At 39.4% G+C, this 23,214-nt stretch overlaps 1 protein-coding gene across 2 annotated transcripts in view; it reads left to right on the top strand.

The window, feature by feature from the left end:
- Positions 1-23,214, top strand: part of EPG5 (ectopic P-granules 5 autophagy tethering factor) — an 81,644-nt gene that overhangs the window by 23,195 nt on the left and 35,235 nt on the right. For both annotated transcript variants that reach the window (XM_016225043.2, XM_016225042.2), the window contains exons 11-24: positions 568-722; positions 2,028-2,182; positions 3,859-3,999; positions 7,885-8,049; positions 10,247-10,366; positions 10,978-11,237; positions 13,750-13,890; positions 14,707-14,851; positions 15,054-15,251; positions 15,605-15,715; positions 16,884-17,006; positions 17,859-18,025; positions 18,876-19,097; positions 20,942-21,065. In XM_016225043.2, coding sequence (XP_016080529.2) covers positions 568-722; positions 2,028-2,182; positions 3,859-3,999; positions 7,885-8,049; positions 10,247-10,366; positions 10,978-11,237; positions 13,750-13,890; positions 14,707-14,851; positions 15,054-15,251; positions 15,605-15,715; positions 16,884-17,006; positions 17,859-18,025; positions 18,876-19,097; positions 20,942-21,065 — 2,227 coding nt within the window. The remainder of the gene's footprint in view (positions 1-567; positions 723-2,027; positions 2,183-3,858; positions 4,000-7,884; positions 8,050-10,246; positions 10,367-10,977; positions 11,238-13,749; positions 13,891-14,706; positions 14,852-15,053; positions 15,252-15,604; positions 15,716-16,883; positions 17,007-17,858; positions 18,026-18,875; positions 19,098-20,941; positions 21,066-23,214) is intronic.

The raw sequence follows: 23,214 nt of genomic DNA, 5'->3' as shown, positions 1-23,214 counted from the left end.
GCTCTGGTTTTAAATATGGGTCTGAGCTATGCTGTGGTAACCTTTATATGCAGGGCGGAGGAGTTTGAACTTCAGTTGGTGACAAGTGAGGGGTCACTGGAGGGTTTCTGATTCCCCTTCCACCCACTACACATGTACCTGTACACTTGTTCAGGCACATACATCCACATCTATGCAGCTTCTCTGTCACTCAGGTCTTAAAAGAACTTGGTTAAAAACCCAACTCAGCCCCTTACTACCACCCTCCTTGTGCCTGAGTAGCCTCATGTGAATTGGGGATAATATCAATAATAGTACTTGCCTTGGATTTAGTGAGGATGGAATGAGGTGATATAAACATGAAGCAGCGATTACCATAGTGCCTGGCACAGACTAAGTGCTTTGGGAGTATTTCCTGTTACTGTTATCTTTCCTCAAGGTGTTTATGACAGAGACATGTTAGAAAGATTGCTGTAGTATGATTTAAGACTTTTTTTTCCTGTCAGAGCTGAAGGTTTGTATACTTTCTCAGTGTGGTGAGGTTGACTGATAATATAAAATGCTTCCTGCTCTTTTTGAAATACACAGACTTGGCATTTGGCTGTTTATGTCTGAAATGCCTTTTGGAACACTGTCGGTCCAGATGCTCTGGAAACTCTTCTACCTCATGCACCAGGTGGAGAGCGGGAATCTGGAGAATCTCTGCGCCCTCCCACCCGCTGAGTGCAAGAAGCAGCTGCAAGGTATAGCCCTGCTGAAACTGGCAGCGTCGTCTTTTCCTGCCCGTGCGCTTGTCCTCATTGCTTCTCTTCTCTTAGAAGGGCTAAGGAATGTTTTACTTCGTGTATTCGGATGATAATTTTAAACTTCGAGAGACTGACTTGTGGTTTTTGACTTATTAGAATATAATTCCAATTAGAAATGCTCTGGATAGTAATTTCTGTGGTAAATCCAATTTGGGGATGGGAAGTGAAAGTTGGGTTGGTAAAAGCCCCATGGAGTTATTTTGAAGATACAGGAAATTTGATGTACTACTTTTGATTTCTCAAATGTGTAAACATTTGAAAAGCATTGTTGGCTTGTTGCCTTTTTACTGTGAAAAGTTCCATCAGGGGAATATATTTTGTAAACAGACTTTTTTTTTTCCTTCCCTCTACAACTTGCCTTCACAGCATTTAGTGTTGTCATGCACTGTCAGCATTGGTCAATACTGCCCCCTAGTGACAAAATGTAATGTTGCTTACATGGCATCCGCTGAGAAATAGGCCAGACATACAAGGTGTGGCAAAAGTAGGTTTATAGTTGTGAGTACGCGAAGCAAAGTTTATTCTTATATTCTTATTAATTATTGTATTTTCCATAAGAACAACTGTAAACCTACTTTTACCCCACCCTGTATACTGTGTGTCACATTCATCAGCATTTCAGTCATTGTTATAATTAATTTCTTGCCCTAAATTTTCATTTATAATCAGATCTCCTTTGTTTGGAAAACCATGCTTGTGCTGAGTAGTGTGCCAGTCTTAGTGGTTTTCATTAGCAGGGTTGTCATTCATTTGCCTGGCAATTACCAAGTAGCTTCAAGTTTTCCTTTGAGGATGTCTCAACTAGTGACAGTACTAGTGCTTTGCAGTTGACAAAATGACATGTCATTTAATCTTAAATAACTTTTGGAGGCAGATGAGGAAACTGAAGCTTGGGGATGTTAATTGTCATCTCTGAGGCTACATTATATTTAGAGTTGGAATTTTATCTGGTCAGCCTTCTTCTTGGTGCCTATAGAAATCCATTCTGGAACAAAGAAAGAGTTTTTTTTTCATTTTGTTTGTTTTTTAGCAGGAAAGAAATTAAAGTTTAGCAACATGTATACCTCCAGTATACATAGAAGAGACCCAGGCACACTGAGTAACTTCAAGAAAGAACTCTTGTATCTTTAAATATTTCTGAATGTCTTTTAAAATTTACATCGCCTTTCTCCCTGGAAGAGTAATCAAAGTGATATATATTTATTCTTTTCCCATTTTAATTTTCTTGATGTGAACTTGCAGACTCAGAACATTTTGTGAACTTCGAGAAGTGTCTTTCATCCATGAATAGCTCGGAAGAGATCTGCCTTCTAACTACATTTGCTCAGATGGCTCAGGCCAGAAGAACTGATGTGGATGAAGACTTCGTAAAAATTATTGTTTTGGAGATATATGAGGTTAGAGTATTAAGTTTTAGAAGTCAGCTAAAAATGTTTTTCTTTTGGATTGTCTACTCATTGATTCTTTTGGAATTGTTTTAAAAAAATAAAGTGATTATTGTGTACTGTCTGCTTTTATGGGAGCAGATAATCAAAGGAACATCATTTTGCTATAAGGGATATTGAAAATATGAATCATACCCATTCCATTTCCCCCTACTGTTTCTTGACATTTGATACATGAGTCTTGGTAAGAAATAGACAATCTGACACAGCCTGACACTTGTAGTTTTTATACTGCCTGCTGTTGTCTCCGCCCTCTCCCTTCAACCCTGCCAGTAATATGGGAAGCTGGCTTTTAAGTCAGTTTAAATAAGACGATGGAAAGAATACTGAACCTGGAGTTAGAAGACCTGGATTTAGTTTAACTCTGTGATTGATTGCCCATTTCACATCAGAAAAGATACCTTATCACTCTTGGCTTTAATTTTCCTCATATATAAAATGACAGGCTAGGATGAGATTCTCGTTTTCTTCACATTTTCACTGAGCCATCCCCTAACAGTGGAGGAGTGTGAACTTTGGACATAAGTTCAGAATTACTAGGGACATAACCCAAAATGGTTACTAAAACTTTCATTGGAGCTTTGTGTATATATATATTAAAAAAGTACATTTTCAATTTAGGCTATCATTTATCTTTTTATCTTCATAAATAGTATTTCCTCCACACTATTCAAGTAAACTCAAGTAAAATTATATTCTAAGAAGATTCTCGGAGTTTATTATCCTCCACCCAGTACTCCAGTTTGAGAATGGCAGACTGGATGAATTCTTTTCCAGGATCAAATACTCTGTAAAGCTGTTCTTATGCTTGTATGTCGTAACCATGCCTGAGGTTGAGTCCTGGACCCATCTGCAATTCCAGACTCTTTCCATGTTATGAAAAGACTGGGGAAAGAGATATTTTCACATACATTAAAAATGCTTTAGCAGTGGAACTTGGCATTCTCCAGATCCTGAAGTAATATTTGTGCTCTTGGTTAATGTTTCAAGTGTTTTGACCAGTACTCACAGTAAAAATTACATTCTATACTACATTCTGATGCTGTGTCTGCACATGTGTAAGTTCTGGCGTGAAATTAAAGCAATGCTTAATTTTAAGTGGATGCACTCACATTTTTCTATTCTATTTTACTTTACTGTATTTAAAAAATAATGCTGGCCATGGGCACCAATGGATTGTCACCTGTAGTTTGGAAGACATTATTTAAGAGGAATTGGTAAACATTGATGTTTTAGGAGTTCTTGTAGTTGGGGATCTTATTTTGTAGGAGAGAATATATATTTTCATGAAATTTATTCTGATTTTTGTCATTTTAGTGATTTCCTCAAGTTTAGAAAAGTTTTAACAGTAAAGAGACTATTTTATTGCTATTTCAGGGTCTACTTTCTGAATCCAGTACTTAAAGTCATTGTTACAGTTACTTTTCCCCTCCATTCCCTTTCCTCCCACCTTCCAGCTTCAGAGAAGACACTTTGCTCTCTGAAGTTCTGACATCTTTTTGGACATTGTATGAGCTGAGGCTCTGTCTGTCTACTTTACTGGAAAACATCTCCAAGTAAATTATGGAAATGTATTTTGACTGATAATTGGTATTAAAAGTGCCATCTCCACTCCCTCCTACTTTTAGGTATCTTATGTTACCCTGTCCACCAGAGAGACTTTTTCCAAGGTCGGTCGAGAGCTTTTAGGGGCCATCACAGCGGTTCACCCTGAGATAATTTCTGTCCTTTTGGATAGAGTTCAAGACACCATTGATCAGGTTGGAATGGTAAGAGCCCGTCTTTTATTTGTTTGTTTGTTTTGACTTGTTTCCTTTTAAATCCTGGAGTAATGGAGCAATGGAAAAAATAGTAAGGCAGTTGAGGATGAGTGAGTCATGGGCACAACCAGATGAAGAGGACTTTTATTGTGCCCCAAGCTCTGGGCCATTCACATGCTTGCTTAGGATTAGCTGCTGCTTATAAAAAACTGATTGTTCTTTTTTAATCTCCTCAAAGTGATCTTTCTACCTCCTTCCATATCAGGTTTTTATTTAAATAATTAACTATAAAGCCTATAGTTTAACAGTTTTTATTTCATAATTTTGTTTGGCTTTCATAGTTTATATTTTATCCTTAGAAGAAACCACTCATTAAGAAACAAGGCTTTATTTATTTATTTATTTATTTAAATCCTCACCGAGGCTATTTTTTCCACTGCTTTTCAGAGAGAGGGGGAGGGAGGGAGGGAGGAGAGGGGAGAGAAACATTGATGTGAAACAGACACATTGATTGGTTGCCTCCCACATGTACCCTGACTGGGGCTGGGGATCGAGTCTGCAACCAAGGTACATGCCCTTGACTGGAATCGAACCTGGACCCTTTAGTCTAAGGGCCGATGCTCTAACTACTGAGCTAAACTGGCTAGGGCAAGAAACAAGGTACTATTTAAACCTGTCAAAAGCAAAAATAAAAGCAGTAGTTTAAGTTGAACAAGACACATATAATTTATTTCTGTGTTTGTCACAATCACTTTTGTAATCTTTATGTAGTTTTTAGTAACGGCTTTATTGAAATGTAATTCTTATACCATACAATTCATCTATTTAGAATGTACAAGTCAATATTTTTTAGTATTTTTGCAGAAATGTACAACCATCACCACCGTCAACTTTAGGACAATTTTATCATCTCCAAAAGCAACCACATACCCATTAGCTGCCATACTCTATCCTTCCATTCCTTTCAGACCTAAGCAACCACTCACTAATCTCTCTATATAGATTTGACTAGTCTGCACATTTCATATAAATGAAATTATGTAATATGTGGTCTTTTGTGACTGGCATCGTTCATTAGCATGTTTTTTAGGTTCATCCATGTTGCAGCAGGTACTTCTTTCCTTTTTATGGTTAAGTAGTATTCTATTGTATGGATGTACCATTTTTAAAAAACATACACTTAAGATTTTCTTCATCATCTCTAATAAGGCTATAATGTGTGAGTTTTTCTGATGGCGGATAGTCATGTGTCATAACTTCAAGAGGAATGTTTAAAGTGACAGTGTTTTCCTGTAGGCCTCTATTTACAAAGGGCCTCCCACATTATAGTCACTGTAGGCCTTAGGACTGATAACTATCATCACTTTATCACATTCGTAAGTGGGCAGATTCCAATGAAAGATTGGTTCTGAGACTTTTTTTTTCCTAAATGAAGAATAAATAATATGTTATGCTTTCCTTTTTTTTTTTTTTTTTTAAATATATCTTTATTGATTTCAGAGAGAGGAAAGGAGAGGGAGGGAGAGAGATAGAAACATCAATGATGAGAGAGTCATTGATCGAGCCCGCAACCCGGGCATATGCCCTGACAAGGAATCGAACCCCGATCTCCTGGATCCTAGGTCGACGCTCAACCGCTGAGCCACGCCCGGCCGGGCTGTTATGCTTTCCTTGGAAAAGTACATGGTACTTTTTTCTACATTAAAATTTTTTAACTTGGTCAATTATATACAACATAAAATATACCATCTTAGCCATTTTTAAGTGTATAGTTCAGTGCATTGATTCCTTTCGCTTTGTTTTGCTGCCTACCATCACCACCATCCACAGAACTCTTTCATCTTGCAAAACTGAAACTCTATACCTTTTAAACAGCAACTCCCCATTCCCTTCTCCTGCCACCATCCAGCCCTGGCAACCAACATTCTACTCCCTGTCTCTATGAGTTTGTGTACTCTGGGTACCTCACAGGTGAAATCATGCAGTATATGTCTTTTTATGACTGGCTTATTTCACTTAACATAATATTTTCAAGGTTCATGCATATTATAGCATGTGTCAGAATTTCCTTTCTTTGCAAGCCTGAATAAATTCTGTTGTATGTATATATCACATTTTGTTTATCTATTCATCTGTTGATGGACACAGGTTGCTTTTACCTTTTGGTTCTTAAGAGTAATTCTTCAATGAACATGAATGTATAAATATCTCTGAGATTCTATTTTCATTTCTTTTGGGTATGTACCCATAAGTAGAATTGTGGGATCATATGGTAGATTTCTATTTTTAATTTTTATATTTTTTATTGTTTTCCAAAGTGGCAGTATACATGGTACTTTGTATCCATTGTGTCCCACTGTGATATGATTATATTGAGATGAAAGGCCCATTATCTGCACTACAGGAACATGTTTTTGGTTGTTCCTTTTTGAGTGATCGTCTAATGGAACGAATTCCAAAGGAATCTATAGTGGGTCATGTGATTCTTTCAGTTTGATTGAGCTCATGACCTTCAAGTGTTTTTCTGGGTTTGGCCATATTTGCATTTTTAATTTGGTCATGATACTTCTAGTAGTAAACTGTGCCCAGAGAGATGCTTAACTTTAATATTGGGACCATAATGTTTTTCAGAGCACATCTGTAAGATGTCTCCACTTTTTGTTTATATATGTGGTTTTCCTGTGTTCTGTGAACTTGCTGATGCTTTTGGAGAAAGCATGGATATATTTTAAATGTACTATTTAAATTCTGTTTTGTTGAGAGTCTTATTAGGATTTTTTTTCTCTAATTGCTAGACCTTTAATTTCTTTTTCTTGCCTTATTGCCTTGACTATGTCCTTTATTTTACAGTATTGAGCAGAAGTAGTGAGAATAGGCATTCTTCCCTTGTTCCCTCTCATAGTGGAAAGTGTTCAAAAGTAGACCATTAATACAATATTAGTTGTAGGTTTTTCATTAATGCTGTATATTAGGCTGAGAAAGTTTCTGTTTCCAGTTTGCTGAGTTTTTTCTTGAATGGTTATTTAGTTGCGTTTTATGCATCCATTGAGATGATCTTATGATTTTTTTCCTACTTTCTGTTAATGTGGTAAATTTCATGGACTGATTTTCAAATGTTGAATCATCGTTTCCTGGAATAAACACCACTTGATCATGGTGTGTTATTCTTTTTATGCATTGCTAGATTCAACGTGATATTTTTTTGTTGAGGATTTTTACATATATATATTCATGAGGGATATTAATCTGTAATTTTGTTTTCTTATGTTTTTGTTAGGTATTGGTTTTAAGGTTATGTTGACAACATGAGTTGGGAAGCATTCCCTCTTCTTCTATTTTTTGAATTGCTTTGGTACCCATCATCCAGTTTCAATAATTACCAACTCTTGGTTGATGTTACTTCATCTTTAACTTTATCCATGTCTTACTCCTCCTCTGTAGCTTGTTTTGAAGCTAATAGAAATATCTTTTTAAATGCCATGGAAGAAATAATTTTTTTAAATGCTAAATCTTTTTGTAAAATGAATGACCTTCCTCTGATTTATCATGACTTTAAATTTGGGTCTTAATATGGTGGTTTTCCTAAATGGAATTATTCCAATTTACATATTGAAAAAAACTGACCTTTATAAAGTATTGCAAAATGTGCTTTTGGTGTATCATTATTTTTATTTTATTTTTCAATGAGAGTTGACATTCAGTATTATATCAGGTGTAGTGTTAGCTTTAATATTCATTTGATTTGGTTGTCCATTTCACTTCTCTAAAAATCAAACAAAACCTCTCTTCCTTTTGGAGAAAAATTTTTGCAAACAATTTAATGATGTAGTATTGTAGTAATATAGGATTGTCTCAAGTTTTGATTTTAATTATTATCATTTTCTTTTTAATCAGGTGTCTTTATACTTGTTTAAAGAGCTGCCTTTGTATCTTTGGCGACCTTCTGCCTCCGAGATAGCTGTGATTCGGGATTGGTTATTGAATTGTGACCTGACGATGGTGAAGAACAAGTTGGCCTGTGTTATTCTAGAAGGACTGAATTGGGGATTTGGTGAACAGGTATGTGTTAAACCCATTCCCTAGAGCAGCAATTTTCAACCCGTTTCATCTCATGCACACATTAATTAATAAAATTCTGTAGCACACCAAAAAATACATCTTTTGCCGATCTGACAAAAAATAGGTATAATTTTTGATTCATTCACACTGGATGGCTATTGTGCTGGCAGTTGTCATTTTTTCATTTGACAGTCTAAGGGAAAAGAGGCCAGTGCCCCTGACTAAATAGTCAGGTATTGCATGTTTTAAAAATTCTTACAGCACAATGGTTGAAAATTGCTGCTCTGGAACAGGAGGTTCTCCACGCATCCATTTCAGAGAAATATTTTCTCAGAGCATTAACATTTCTGAGTCTCATTTGCAAGGTCTGCAGATTCTTTTAGCTGTGTCAGAGTTTAGGATCTTCTCTTTAATTCTGTTTTGCAGAGTGAGCATCCTCTGAATGAAGATAAATTATTCCACATTGAAAGTTCTTTCCTTTTTCTTTAGACCATTTGTATCTGTTGTTTTATCTCTGGTTATTTACTGCACTTCCTGCTAATTGCATCTCCTGCCTCTTGTCCTTCTTCCTCCTGCATTTTGCCTTGCATGTCATTGTCAGTTTTGTCTTCTGAAACACTGTGCATTGGTTAAGAGCCTGAGCCAGCCTACCCAGGTTCTGATATGTGCTCTTCCACCTCTTGGCTCTGTGACCCTGAGCAAGCTTCTTGTACTTTCTGGGCCTCAGTTGCTTATCTCTAAGCATCAGTATTAATAAGCTTTCTTCATAGGGTTGTTGTAAGGATTCAGTAGCTTAGGACATGGTATAACATGATAATTCTTGGCACACATTAAGTACTCAGTGGTGGTAATCTTCATTAATAATGATTATTATTATTTTTAAGGCCTTGCTACCTATCATATGTCTCCAGAGATACCAGGTCAAGTGATTTTTGACTGTTAAATCCTTCATGTCTCTTTACCCTAGACCTTAGTAGTTGGCTCCTTGATAAAAATATTTAAACATTTTAAAGGGAAAATGGGAGAGAACTCAGCACTCTCAACTCTGCCAGCTTTTGTTCCAAGCAAGTCATTTAGTCCTCACAGTCATCATCGGTGGTTTGCATGAACATGACTCCTGTTGTACAGATGAGGACACTGAAGCCAGGGAGCTTATCCCCCAGGGTGACCTTGACCACGTGGGACTGCCCATGGGTTCATCTGTGTCTTCTCTCTTGGGTGCTGGTGGGTGAGCACTGCAGGGGGCTGTTCTCCACCTTCACATTCTCTGACTTGTGACCAGAACCCCCTCAGGCCTCCCTTCTCTCAGCTGTGTAAAGATTCCCCTGTCAATCTCCTTGCTCCTTTGTTAGAGTTAGAAAAGTCATCTTCTATGAGAGGGTTAAAGAATGTATTTCTTTAGGCTGCAGAGGAAGTCTGGGTGGGAAATTTTTTTAAAGGCCTTTTGATGGCTTTTTTTTAAAAAACAAAAAATGTTTTTATTGATTTTAGAGGGAGGAAAGGAGAGGGAGAGAGAGAGAGAAACATTGATGTGAGAGAAAAGCATCGATCCTTTGCCTCCTGCATGTGCCCTGACCAGGGATCAACCTGCAACATGGGTATGTGCCCTACTGGGAATCGAATTGGTGACCTTTCAGTGCAGGAGACAACACTCAGCTAACTGAGCCACGCCTGCCAAGACTGGGTGGGAAACCTGATAGACAACTTTGAGCTCCTGAATATTTTACCTGTGTTGTTGAGTATTTTTTATATTTTCAATGGTGACAGAATAAAAAAATGGGATATAGACTTAATTTATTAAATATATTCCTATTTAATAATAAACATATTCCTGGTTTGTGGCAATGCCCTTCAACTTCAAACTTTCCAGAGAGTCTAGGGAAGAGGAGAGGATTAAGTCCAAAGATGCCTCTTATGGCTGGCATCTGGGATAACTCAGGCCCGAACCTATCAAAGGACAGTCTAATGGTTCTTTAAAATAAGATTTTAATATCTTTTCCTGTTGTCATTTTCTAATTTAGTCATTAGGGAAGGTGATTTCTGGAAAATTTAGCTTCCGCATCCAAGACTCTTTTTTACTATTCTGCCTAGTCTTTTGGTTCAAAGATATAATAAAATACACACACACACAGAGAGAGAGAGAGAGAGAGAGAGAGAGAGAGATATTACATATTTGTGATAATTTTCTCTTTAACAGGGTACCCTTCATCTGGATCAAGCAGTCCATGCTGAAGTGGCTTTAATGATTCTTGAAGCGTACCAGAAATACCTCGCACAGAAGCCATATGCTGGGCTTCTTTCTGAAAGTATGAAGCAGGTATTTCCTTCTCTTACATATTGAGAACGTACATCTTTATTATAAGTAGCCTGGGTGGGTAAAGTTACAGTATTTACTCTATGGTTGGATAAAGATTTTTCTTTAAGAAATAGCCTACATATGACCATTTTAATATTGTGGAATTTGAGTTGAGCTACAGTGGTGTGCTGGAGCTGGCTTGTACTAGCTCCAGAGAACTGCTGGTGACATTTTCAGGAACTCTTCAAGCTAGGTTAACCTATTAGTAGCTTGAGATTGACCAGAGTGGGAGTTTTTTTAAACTACCAAAATTGGCAATGCCATGAATGTGCTTCTCCAGCTCCAACTGGCTGTTAAACTTATATACTAGTACACCGTATGTTGCATAATAACTTTTATATTGTTACTCTTTTGCCTGAGCTGACTCAGATCAAGTTCACAAAATGACTAGCAAGTAAGCAGAAGTGGTCCCTTTGAGAAATTGCTTTAATTTAGTGTCACAAACCCGAATACCAGTAAGTAGCATGTCCTCTCTGCTGAGGGTGTTGTTAATCACTAAGGAGATGGCTGGGTGAGCTTACTGATCTAATATGTATGTGACTAATGTGGTTTAAAATAAATAATTGTTTTAGGTTTCATATTTGGCCAGTATTGTTCGATATGGAGAGACACCTGAGACGTCATTTAACCAATGGGCCTGGAACTTGATCTTGAGGTTAAAACTGCACAAAAATGATTACGGAATACAGCAGAATTGCCCGCCTATTCCCCTGTCCAGCGCCGTGCCTGACATGACAGAGTCCCCCACGTTTCATCCTCTCTTGAGAGCGGTTAAAGCGGGCGTCCCCATTGGCTGTTATCTGGCCTTAGCTATGACGGCTCTGGGCCACAGGTACAGTGTTTGGGCTGAAACTCTAGGCTTGCTGAATCTTATAGTCATTGATTCTAGAATCTCACCTTTCACATCCCAAGGTCTGAGGCCTCCATCAAACCTAGTTAGGAGTAATCAGGAAATCATAAGCCTTGATTAATAACTTATCAAGGGGAGATGCCCAAATTCTTGTAAGACACATTTCTTCTAGAAAGTTACCTTGTTACATTATGAAATGTTGTTGTATGTGTCACCCAGTGTGGAATGTTTATGTCAGCAGATGTGTTCTCTTCCTCAGAACAATGATCAAATAAAAATAATTGGTCCCCTGTGCAGAATTTTAAAGTGATAGTAGTCCAACTCCAGTTCCTCAGCTAAAGAGCTAAACCTGCCCAAGGGAATGAAATGCTTAATGAGGTCACATGTTTTTCTGGGATGAGCTCATAGCTGTCTCTGTTTCTTCCCGTGGAGCATGTATCACACTATACTGTAGTTGTCTGCTTAATTTTATCAGAGATCTTATTGAGGTTAGGTCTTGTGTTACCAGTAACAATGAATGAACAACTTAGATGGTTAAAAATCCTTTTTTTAAAGATCATTTTCCTATGGTGTGTTCTTAATTTCTAGCCTACTCATTTTTTCTAGAAACTTCTCTGACCTATGCTTTCTGGTTCTTGCATTTCATACTCATTGTAACACCTTTTTAGCATTCTGATTTCAACATCGTCATATTCCACTTTGAGTATATTTTCAGTGGAATGCCAGTTGTCCTATCAGCTGTTAGTGTTCAGCCTTGTGCTATAAAGTAGGAGAGTTACGGAGTTGTTAAACAGCTGCCCTCAGGTTGTTGGCAGTTTAGTGTAGATGGTAGACAGAAAGCAATTGGCAGTACCAAAGATATACTCATGGGCTGGATGTTATGTATAGAGCAGAGGTTTTCAACTGTGCTGCACTTTAAATCACTTTTGGAGTGATTCTAAAAATAGCCAATGCAGGGAAGAAGGTGAGAATCCTGACCTAATTGGTCTGAGGGGCCAGGTCTCCAGATTAGTCTAATGTACAACGTAGATTTAGAACCACTCACTATGAGCAGGAAGACTATAAATGAAGAAGATTCATTAGAGCAGGTTACTTGCATGGAGGAGCTAAGCTTTGGAGAGGAGTCTTAATTAGAGAAGGTATCCTGGACTTAGGAGCAGAGTGGTAACTCTCACCTTCTCCAGGTGATCAGTGCCCACAGTGTTGAAGATTCAGCCCAAGGGCCACCCCTCCCACCCTGCAGCACCTGTGCATTGTAAGCAGCACACTTACTGTGCTGTAGTGTAAAAGTTTCTTTTTTCCTCTCCTTCAAGGCCAGGGCATTATCTCATTCATCTTTGTATCTCTAGAACTTATACTTAGTAAATATTTGATTGAATGAATATGGGAAGGAGCACCAGGTGTCTGAGGGGTTAGGAGGAAAGGGGGGGGGGGAGTGATGAAGAAACACTCCTGACTGAAGCTCACGTTGGTGAATGGAGGTGATCAGATAGGTCAGTAGGGCCAAGTTATGGACAAACTTGAAGGTCAGGTAAAGGGTAGAATTGATTTACTAGGAAGAGAGATATATAAACCTTTTGGAAGGCACTCTGCATTGTTTCCAGTAGCTCTGGTGTCATTCAGTTTCCTGTATTTCAGGTTCCTCATCTTTAAAGTGGAAATAATAATAGTTTTGGACTTTATGAGTCTTTAGTGACTCAGCTTAGAACAGTGTCTGGCATGTGAGTTCTTTGAATATAGTGTTCTGAACTTAATTGTTTCATGATTTCTCTAATTTTTTATATCCATTTTGGGACTATAGCTCTTTATTCATTGCTACTGCTGCAGGTTCTCTCTAAAGATAAATATTTGTTTAGTGCTAATTACTGAATTCTGAACGGATTGAGAGTGAGGATAAAGGTTTTTCTTTGGGGCTGAACTCTAGTGTAAAAGTCCACCTTGATCATCTGGGATATATATACTAGAACTAACTTAAAGCAATTTTATGAATGGGCTTGAGGTTTGGGGTAGAGTATGCAGGGACATAAGTTGTACATGAATGTAGCATCACAGACAGTTCAGAGGACAGCAGTCAAAAGAATTACTCAGAATCTTTCTCACCCTAATACAACATTATTTTTTTGGTTATTTTTGTGCAGAGTAAGAGCCCCTTGACTCTTAGAAGAAGCATCATTTGAGAAACAAAATAGGGTAGCAGCAAAGGCTCTGGACCAGAAATTTGTAAACCTGGGTTGCCATTTTGACCCTACACTAGAAAATTATGTGAATTTGGGCACGATACTTCACCTTTCTCACCTATAAAATGAAAATATAGATGAACTTTTAAGTTCCTTTGTACTTCCAGAGTTTTTATTTTAATATTTCTGTGTGAAGTTTAGGTATGTAATTATGTGTTGGAGACCTAAGATAATCCTGGTAGCATGTAGGCTCATTGGAAGAACATCATTTTATGAACTGGCGACGTTTCATGCTTATTGCCTTTTTCCCCCCATAGCATTGAGAAGTTCTGTGCCGAAGGCATCCCGCTGTTGGGAGTTCTGGTCCAGTCGAGGCATTTGAAAACAGTGGTCCATGTCCTGGATAAGATTCTGCCTTTGTTCTACCCTTGCCAGTATTACCTTCTGAAAAATGAGCAGTAAGTAAAGAACAGCTCGGCAGGTACAAATGACTGTGTCTCTGGTTTCTGTGTGCTGCCACCATCTGTGCAGTGGTGCGCAAAGCAGGCCGGGCATTGCCCTCAGACACATAGGAAGTTATCACATCCTCAGGATATAGTTACTAGTTTTAAGGACCATGAAAGGAAACAACAAGATGTGGATAGAGAGGTTCATGGGTTAGATGTATTTTAGATGGCGAGAGGCGTCAGGAAGTGTTCTTTAAGGAACAGACACTGCAGATGAGATGCTAGAGATGAGTAGGAGTTTGCCAGGTTAGGTGTCGGGGAATGTTTCAGGCAGAAAACCCAGCATCAGCAAAGGCCCTGAGACAGGAGGGAGCCCAGTGCGCTCAGGGAACTGAGGACATTGCCATGATTTCATTGTGGGGGCCTCCCCTGAAGTGCCCCATATGCACCTGTGTGAAGTTGACACCCAAGAAAAGGTTACAGAATGATTTTATTAACATTTCTGCTTTTGTTAGTATAAATGGGGAGTGTAGAGGGAATGCTGGGGCACTTTTGGGTATTTTTCCTCAGGTACTCTTTAATTTACAAGTGTTTGTGTGTCTTGGGTCTGTTCACTGCACTTGGTAAGTAGAATTCCTTTTAACTCACATGAAATTGGAAAACTTCATTCTTTTGAAATTTCTGAAGATTTATCAGAATCCATAAATAGAGCTTTGGTCTAAAAATGGGAACACTTTAGTATTTTTCTGTTTCCTCACAAGTAATTAACCACTGGAAATTCTATTGACTTCAATTGGAAGATAAGTGTGTTGTCCTATGTGTTGGCAGGTTTTTGGCACACCTCCTTCTGTTCCTACACTTAGACAGTGGCGTCCCTCAGGGTGTCACGCAGCAGGTCACCCACAAGGTGGCACAGCATCTAACTGGAGTCAGCCATGGGGACAACGTGAAGCTTCTCAACAGCATGATCCAGGTCAGGGCCCACCTTCCCAGTCAAACGTCCCTAGTGCCAGCACATCTATGTGTTGGTCATTTCAGAACACTTGGCACAGTACTTTGGCCAAGAAAGTCAGCAGATTTGGGTTTTGGAGTGGAGGTAGATATTATGTTGTTAGTGTTTTAAAAATGATAGATTGGTTATTATCTTTCACCTCACCAGAGCTGTTTCTCCATAGGCCCACATATCTGTAAGCACTCAGCCCAATGAGGTGGGCCCCATTGCTGTATTGGAGTTTTGGGTTCAGGCTCTAATAAGCCAACATCTTTGGTTCCGAGAACGACCCATCCTCTTCCTTATGGACCACTTGTGTAAGACAGCTTTTCAGCTGATGCAGGAGGACTGTGTGCAGAAATTACTCTACCAGCAACATAAGGTAAACTTGTTAGAGAATTTATCTTTCAGTCCCTGGCTAGATAGCTGCCTTTTCAGAAGCTTCCCCCAAATATGCCATTTTCATCGCTACTCTGTGGCCACTGGTGTCTTATCTCAGTAACCACAGTCCATTAGCTCGGATAAATCCAAAGGATTACCCCCTCCCCCCCATTACATTTGACTGTAATATACTGCCTGGGTCTGTGGCTGCTGGTGGACTAATTAATTATTGAAACCTATGTCTTACCAGAATCTTCCATTGTAGTAAGATAATTGCTGATATTCCTGAAAAGGTCATTGATAAGGTTTTTTATAAGCCTCCTCTCTCTGCTCCACATACTCTCCCCTGTGTAGAATGCTTTGGGTTACCACTGTGACCGGGGTCTGCTCTCTTCCTTGGTGAGCTGGATCGTGGCAGGCAACATCACGCCGTCCTTCGTGGAGGGCTCGGCCACGCCTACTCAGGTAGGAAACCCTCTCAGAAGCATTTATCTCAGTGAACTTTACTACTGGTATCATCCTTACTAGTACATTACTACTAGCCTAATGTAATTAGCATTTACTTAGCACTCACCAGGAGAGCACTTTTTCATTTCATCCTCACGGTAGCCCTCTGCTGAGGTTGCACTGTTGCTTTTTCTGTTTTACAGAGGGGTTAACTGAGGTTTGATGGCGTTAGTGGCTGGCTCAGGTTCAGACAGCTTGAGACCGGACCTGGTCTGTCTAACTGCCCAGCCTGCCCAGCCCCATGGCAGAGTGGTTAAGAGTGGACACTGGAGCCGGAGGGTTCTGCCCTTTGCTAGCGCCATGCCTTGGGCAGCTTGCTTACCTCTCTGTTCTCAACTGTCAAAGGGAATGATTGAATGGACATGTAAAGTATTAGAACAGTGCTTAGCATTGTAGTGCTCTCTAGGTGTTGGCTGTTATTATTGTTTTCATCATTATCACCAGCACATTATTTTCAGAATTATCACCACCGCTCAGACTTTATGTTGAATTACAGCTGTTTCATCATCACTTAAGCCAGTAGTAGCATCCTCCAATCTCCTATCAGTCTTACCTCCTGCTTATACTTCTTGCAATCTAGTTGAAGCCAACTCTTTGCCGTTACCTGCACACGTCTTTGCCTTTGCCTCGCTGATTATTTTACTAGGCGTGCTTTTTCCTCCAGTCTCTATGTAGAGCCTCCTCTGATCCTGCCCTCCCTCCTCTGGCTTCCCATAGCACTATACCCCTGATTCAGTAGTCACCACTGCTCACTTCACATTTTGCTTACTTATATATTAGTCTTGTCTCCTGATAGATGGAAAGCTTCTTAAGGGCAGAGCTTGTGTCTGGCTCTCTTTCCTGTCACCCATGCATGTAGAAACTGCCCACTAAATATTGCTGAGCAAACAAACATTCTCTTTTACTATAAAGGAATTTAACATTTTTAAGTGAACTATGTTATCTGAATTTATATCTGTGATACGAATATAGATAGGTATGAAAACTGTGTTAAATTTAGAAATCCTAAGTATTTGTTGATTGAGATCTATGATAGAAAAGATGTTAGTTTGTGGAATATCAGGCTGTATTTTGTTTGTCCCAGTGAGCTGCTGATTCCTCTCACCTTTACCTGCTGTTATTGTAGGTCTGGTTTGCATGGACTGTCCTGAACATGGAATCCATCTTTGAAGAAGATTCTCAGCTCCGAAGAGTTGTTGAAGGGGAATTGGTTATAAACCCCTCTTTCACTCCTGACCAAGCTTTGAAGGTGCAAATAGCAGTTCTGCATTTGGGTGGGAGAACGTGGTTTATACTTTGATACTGATGGATTCACCTGTAGCTTTTAAACTCTTGTGTTTTCTTTGTTGTGAATGTTTGGAAAGCACATAACCAAACCAATGCTGAAAATGGTATACTTGAAGTGTATACTTCCTTCCCAAGATTCATTTAACATTAAGAGTCACACCAATCATTGAAGGCCGTGTTCATTGCATGTATGAAGGGGATTGCTATCGTTTTAAAGCAATTTCCAGTGTGTTCCACGTGCACCGGAATCCCTGGAGAGCTTGTTAAAAATCAGATTCTTGGACCCCCAGCTAATGAGATTCTGAGTTTGGAGTGCGACCAGGAATTTATTTTTAGAAACTTCCTAGCTGATCCTTAGGCTCACTAAAGTCTGAGAAAGATTGGAATAAGACTTTAGAATTAAAGACCTCCTCTTTTACCGTCTAATGATGCAGACTTTGCTTTGGGGTTTCAGAGCCTGTCAAGCAATTTATCATTCTTGAAAGTCCTCTTAAAAATCTAAACTTTCAAGAGATAAAATTTGACAGTAAACTTTACTTTTGGTTTTCATATCCTACTTTCTTGTACTGTAGTGTTTTGCATGCAAAGGATGTCAAGGCATGGATATGAGATTAGACAAGGTGACAAGACCCTTTTCAATTCTGGGGTCTGTGACATATTTTGACAGAAGAAAATCTACCCCTTATCTCTTGCTAACAGGGAGGTTAAAGTGTTAGCTAGTGGGTTGAAGAAGTAAGTTTTGGATCATTTAGAAAGAGCATACTTTGCAATTGTGTTCATTTTGCTGTTGCTCAAAGCCCTGCCTCTTTTGTAGAAAGCCCAGGCCCAGCTGAAGCTCCCCATTGTTCCATCTCTCCAGAGGCTGCTGATTTATCGTTGGGCCCACCAGGCTCTTGTCACACCATCTGATCACCCTCTTCTGCCGCTTGTCTGGCAGAAGTTCTTCCTCCTGTACCTTCACCGCCCAGGACCACAATATGGGTAGGTAGTCAGTGTAGTTGTCAGTCTCTGTGACTCCTTCCTGCCTTAGCACTGCTCTGCTGTATTGTGTTCTCACACTGGGGTGGGTGAGTTAGCCATCCTCTGGCTAGGAGCCTCCCTCCCTTCCTGTTTCACATTTATTGGAATAGACCTTTTTTGAGTTCAGAGTATCTTGTAGCAACTCCCTTGTTACCATCCCCATATCCAATGTGGGGAAGACAACACCCTGGAACCTCTGGAAACGCAAAGGGAGAGAAACTGCCCCAAAAGGCTGCTTGTGTGACCATCATGTGGCTCCTTTGAGGAAACTTGTGATGAGTCTAGCAGGTATGAACAAAGGCCAAGCTGTGTCTGGCAGCCCTTGGGCTGTGCCTGGGGGCGTCCAGCATTTCTACTGGATATGAAGGAACTGGCCAGCTGGAAGTGTCCACTGTTACTGACCATTGATCTCTAGCTCCAGTTCAATTCCTAGCTCACCCTCTCACTTCCCTAACTCACTCCTTTGAAACATATATGTAAATGTTAATTCTTTGAAACTTCTATATTCTACCAGATTTCAAGTTCTTCAAGAGCAGAGACTGTTTTTAGTCTCTTCTGTGCCTCTAAGTGGTGATAATATTTTGAATTTGCTTAGCATTTCATTTTTGAAAAAATTATGTTTATACACACACACACACACACACACACACCATCTGTTGGAACCTCATAACTGTTATGGTAGAAATAGTATGTATTAATTTAATGCAGTATATATACAGTTGTAGTAAATTGACTTGTTAATTGATTTTGTGTCATATAGGAAGAACATCTTGTATTGTTTTTGTTGTAATCTGTGCTTGTATATTTTAAGGTTACCCATAGATGGTTGTATGGGAAGAAGGTTTTTCCAAAGCCCTGCTCATATCAATTTGTTGAAAGACATGAAGAGGCGCCTGACTGAGGTAGCTGATTTCCATCACGCAGCAAGCAAGGCTCTCCGTGTTCCAGCAGAGGGCAGTGAAGGGCCACCAGAGAGCCAGGCTGGCACCCCTGCTTACCTGACTTCACCGGAACTGCACACGGAGCTCGTGAGGTAACACATGGTTATTTAGCCATTTACATTGTTGTTTGTATGTAGCACAGTACTCTGCTGGGGCAGTTATTTGTGTTGTAAACTACTAGATGTTATACTCTTGTTAGATTGACATGGAGGGCAGTTTTGACTATAGGTTTACGTCTTGTAGCATTTCTCTTCTATGTTCCTTGTGGGAAATGAATCAGCAGTTTGTGTATATCTCTGTTGAGTACCTGGAGTCTTAGTGAAAGATCTTCAACCTGAGGGCGGATGTTCTTTTTTATGTAAAAACAGAAACAAACCCAAACAATTGGTTGTAGCTGGCGGACAAGTGAAGCCTGCTGGGACAGTTTTCTAAAAGCAGTTAATGAGCATGGTGGGGTTCTTCAAGTAGGAGTTCATAGACCCCTTAGGGGATTTCAGGATCCACCTGGGGTGGGATCTAGTAATCTCCCCAAACTGCTTCTAAAATCAGGCACAATATTGGCATCTCCAGAAGGTTAAAAATGTTGAAGTAGCTTGGGTCCCTATCACATTTTCCTTCATCTTTTATTTATAAGTTTGCTATGAACCAGATATTAGTCTTATAAATAAGACAGTAAAAATGGCTCTTCATAGTTAACCTTAGGTACAAAATGTCTTGGTGTGGACCCGAGTGTTTGAGCCAGCAATGAGGCTTCAGGCTTGACCTCAGAGCCCTTGGGGCATCTCAGCCTCCAGATGATTGCTCCCCTTGTCTTACTTGCTTGAAGGAAACTGATGTTTAATCAGGCTAAGCCAATGGGAAGACTTTATCTTTGAACACTTAGACCAGTCAAGAAAGTCTTTGCTGTTCCCTTCTGCCTTTCTTAAATCCCTTTCCTTTGGTGTGTTGGTCAAGTGTCCATCTAATCAAATCAGAAGCTGGAAGAGAGATGCATACCATCCTCTTCCCTGTAAAAGCCTCAAACCCCTATCTCCAGCTCTCGTCCTTCACAGACCACCCCGCAGGTAAAGGAGGTAATTTTCCACTTCACTGAGCAAAGCCAAGTCACGCTGCCTCTGCCCAGTTCCCCACCCAGTCACTCGTGTGCTGGAGACTACACTAGTACCATTTACTGCAAACAGCTGCTTAAAATACCAGTGATTTTGGCTAGATGCACCGTGTTCCCTTAAAAACAAAACAAAATAAAAAAACAAAGGAAATGTCATTAAATTTTTGAAAAAGTTTTTACTGGAAAATTGAAATTGTTTTTCTTTTTTTTTATAGCCTGGCTTTGTTTTATTTCTTCTTATTGGGAACAGGGTGCACACATGCTGTGAGTTCTCTTTGTGACTCTGTGTGGCAGGAGATGTCATTGAGCCTAAAGCTGGCAGATTCTGCCAACGCATAAGTTGAAAATGGTTTTTACTGTTTTCTCAGAAAGACAGGAGGTATATTTATTTGAATGCTATTTAAACTTCAAAACACTGAGGCTTACTGACTAGATTGCTTAGGAAAGAACAGCTCCAAATTCAAGCCCTAGGTTTGTGATAAAATCATCTTTCCAGGATTTTTTTCTGTTTACTTAACCCTACCTTTTTTTCTTTTTTTTTTCTTTATTGTTGGAAGTATTAACCCTACTTTAATAATACAGTTCACAGCGCCCTTTCTTCACACATTTTGTTGTAGCAACTATTGCGTCATATTTTATTTATCCCTAACCTGTTTCTCCCCATCCGGCTCGTGAGCTTTTTGGGAGGATGGTGGTTGCAAACATTTTCTGTATCGCGTGCTTTCTTTACTTTTATGTTGTAGTGCCATTGTTTCTAGAGATGTAAGAAACTTCACATCTGTCTGCACATCTTTTTATATTTTATATAATTATGTTTTTTTCTTTTAGGCTCTTCAACGTATATATATTATGGCTAGAAGATGAGAATTTTCAGAAGGGAGATACCTATATCCCTTCTCTACCAAAGCATTATGACACTCACAGGCTGGCCAAAGTGATGCAGAATCAGCAGGTGAAACTAGGACAGCGTCTCTTTTAGCATCTCTGACTGTAATTTGAATTGGTCACATAATCGAATAGTAAAACCAGTTGTCAATATGGAAATGGCTTGCTCAAATGGTCATTGTTTTTGTGGATTTTGTCAGTATATGAGTAATTGTATTAAAGGGATATTCCCTTTTGAATCTCTGGACCCACCGTGATCTCAATTGAAGGCTTGAAACTCAGTCTAGAACTTTGTACAATCTCATAAACATAGCCTTCCTTGGACTGTTTGTCCTCTTTCTTATTTTAAATTGTTAGAAGCTGAACACTTTTAAGCTGTCATCTCCACTCCTATAAAAAGCATGATGTAAGAATTTATTAGGATTCATACATTATATATGAAATTCATTGCATGGAATAGATAGGAGCTCACCTTTATGTTGCTTTGGAGATGACTGACTTGTAGGTGTCACAGTTTTGGTTGCCCTTCTGGAAGTACTCAATTCTAGTCTTCACATATTCTAAGCTGTTCTTTCCCTAGTACCCAGAGATGTTTGTGGTCCTTTTTTAGGCCCAACTTCTAAGTTTTCTCTAAGCTTCTATAGGGGTGTGTGTGTGTGTGTTTACACCTCTCTCTTATTCCAGTTCCTTTTTTCTAGGGGCTGAACTCTACTGGGCATTGACTTCAGCACTGGGATGGGATTTAGGAACCTCTAAGACTTTAATTTGGATCTTTAAACTTATCTGCTTCTATATTATATGTAGTATTTCATCTCCAGTAGGTATCTTCGAGTCCCTCCCTCCCTCCCTCCCTCCCTCCTTTCCTTCTTCCCTCCCTCCCTATCTCTCTCTCTTTACTCCCGTCATTTCTTTCTTCTTTCCTTCTCTTCCTTCCACGAGTATTTATTTAGCGCTTTTAAGGTGTCAGGTATCAAATGTCAAAGATACAAAAAGAAACCTGACACAGTCCCTGCCTTCAAGGAGCTTACTGTCAAATGGGGGACTAAACAATTATTACATCTAATGATAAAGACTATGGGAGTAGAATGTACAGGGTGCTGTGGGAACACAGAGGAATAGCACCTGATTCAGACTGGGGCTGGGGTGATCTTCGAGTTGAGCCCTGAAGGATAAGGAGAATTGGTCAGATTGAAAGGAAAGGCATGGTGATGAGGAGAGGCAGAGAGGATGTTGCCAGCAGGAAGACCAGTACATGCAAAGACATGGCAGGTGAGAGAGCATGGCATGTTCAGAAAGGTAGAGCTTGGGGCAGAGCAGTTGGGAACAACAGATGAAACCAGAGAGGTGAATAGGGACAACTCTCTAAGGGCCATATATGCTTTTCTAAAAAATTTGGATTTTTCCTCCTGAAGTCTGTTTGGAGAGCTATTGAAATAATGGGAGTAATTAAATAAATGAATGAGTTAAAAATATATTTAGGAAGAATTAGGATCAGTAGGATTTTTAGATACACAGTAGGATTGATGTGGTAGTAGGACTGATTAGATACACAAGTACTTCCAAATTTCCAGGTTGGGCAGCTAGAGATACTGTTTACAAAGATAGGAAACACTGGAAAAGGAAGTGCTGGAGGGGCTGCAAAGAGAGCCCTCCATCAAAGCGTGAGAGGGGAGGGGATATACAGGTATAGAATTCAGGAATGAGGCAGTGTAGGAGATGGGGGTTTAATGGTAATAGAGCATTTAGATTAAGATGAATACCTGAGGACTAGGAACATTTAAGGCACAGAAAAATAAGACTGAGAGTGTAGAACCAGAGAAATAGGAGAAATAACTAAGTGACCTTGGTGTCTTGAAATCCTGAGTGAGGTTCCATACCCATTTCTTTATACTCCATACACCAAGGCCTTATCCAAGGTTTTGTGCGTGTAGGTACTTGGTGTTTTAAAACATTAATCATAGCTCTTTTGATTCTTTGATATTTATCTTGACTCCCCAGCATCCACAGAATTAATTGCTTTGTCTTTCTTGTCTTTACTTGCCATTTGATTTTATATCTTCTATTTTTGATCTGTAATTCAAGTTCAGAATTTTTCTGTCTTTTTGTGTTTTCTGAGGCATCTCTGCTTAACCTATCACTGATTCTCAGGATTCTTCTCTAATTGTTAGCCTCTGTCAGCATTTACTTGGCACAGAGGCAGACGAGGTGACACAGTG

This window comes from Miniopterus natalensis, chromosome 7, assembly GCF_054644295.1.
Source record: "Miniopterus natalensis isolate mMinNat1 chromosome 7, mMinNat1.hap1, whole genome shotgun sequence".
Classification (NCBI taxonomy): domain Eukaryota; kingdom Metazoa; phylum Chordata; class Mammalia; order Chiroptera; family Miniopteridae; genus Miniopterus; species Miniopterus natalensis.
This window is presented reverse-complemented; position numbering and strand designations above follow the sequence as displayed.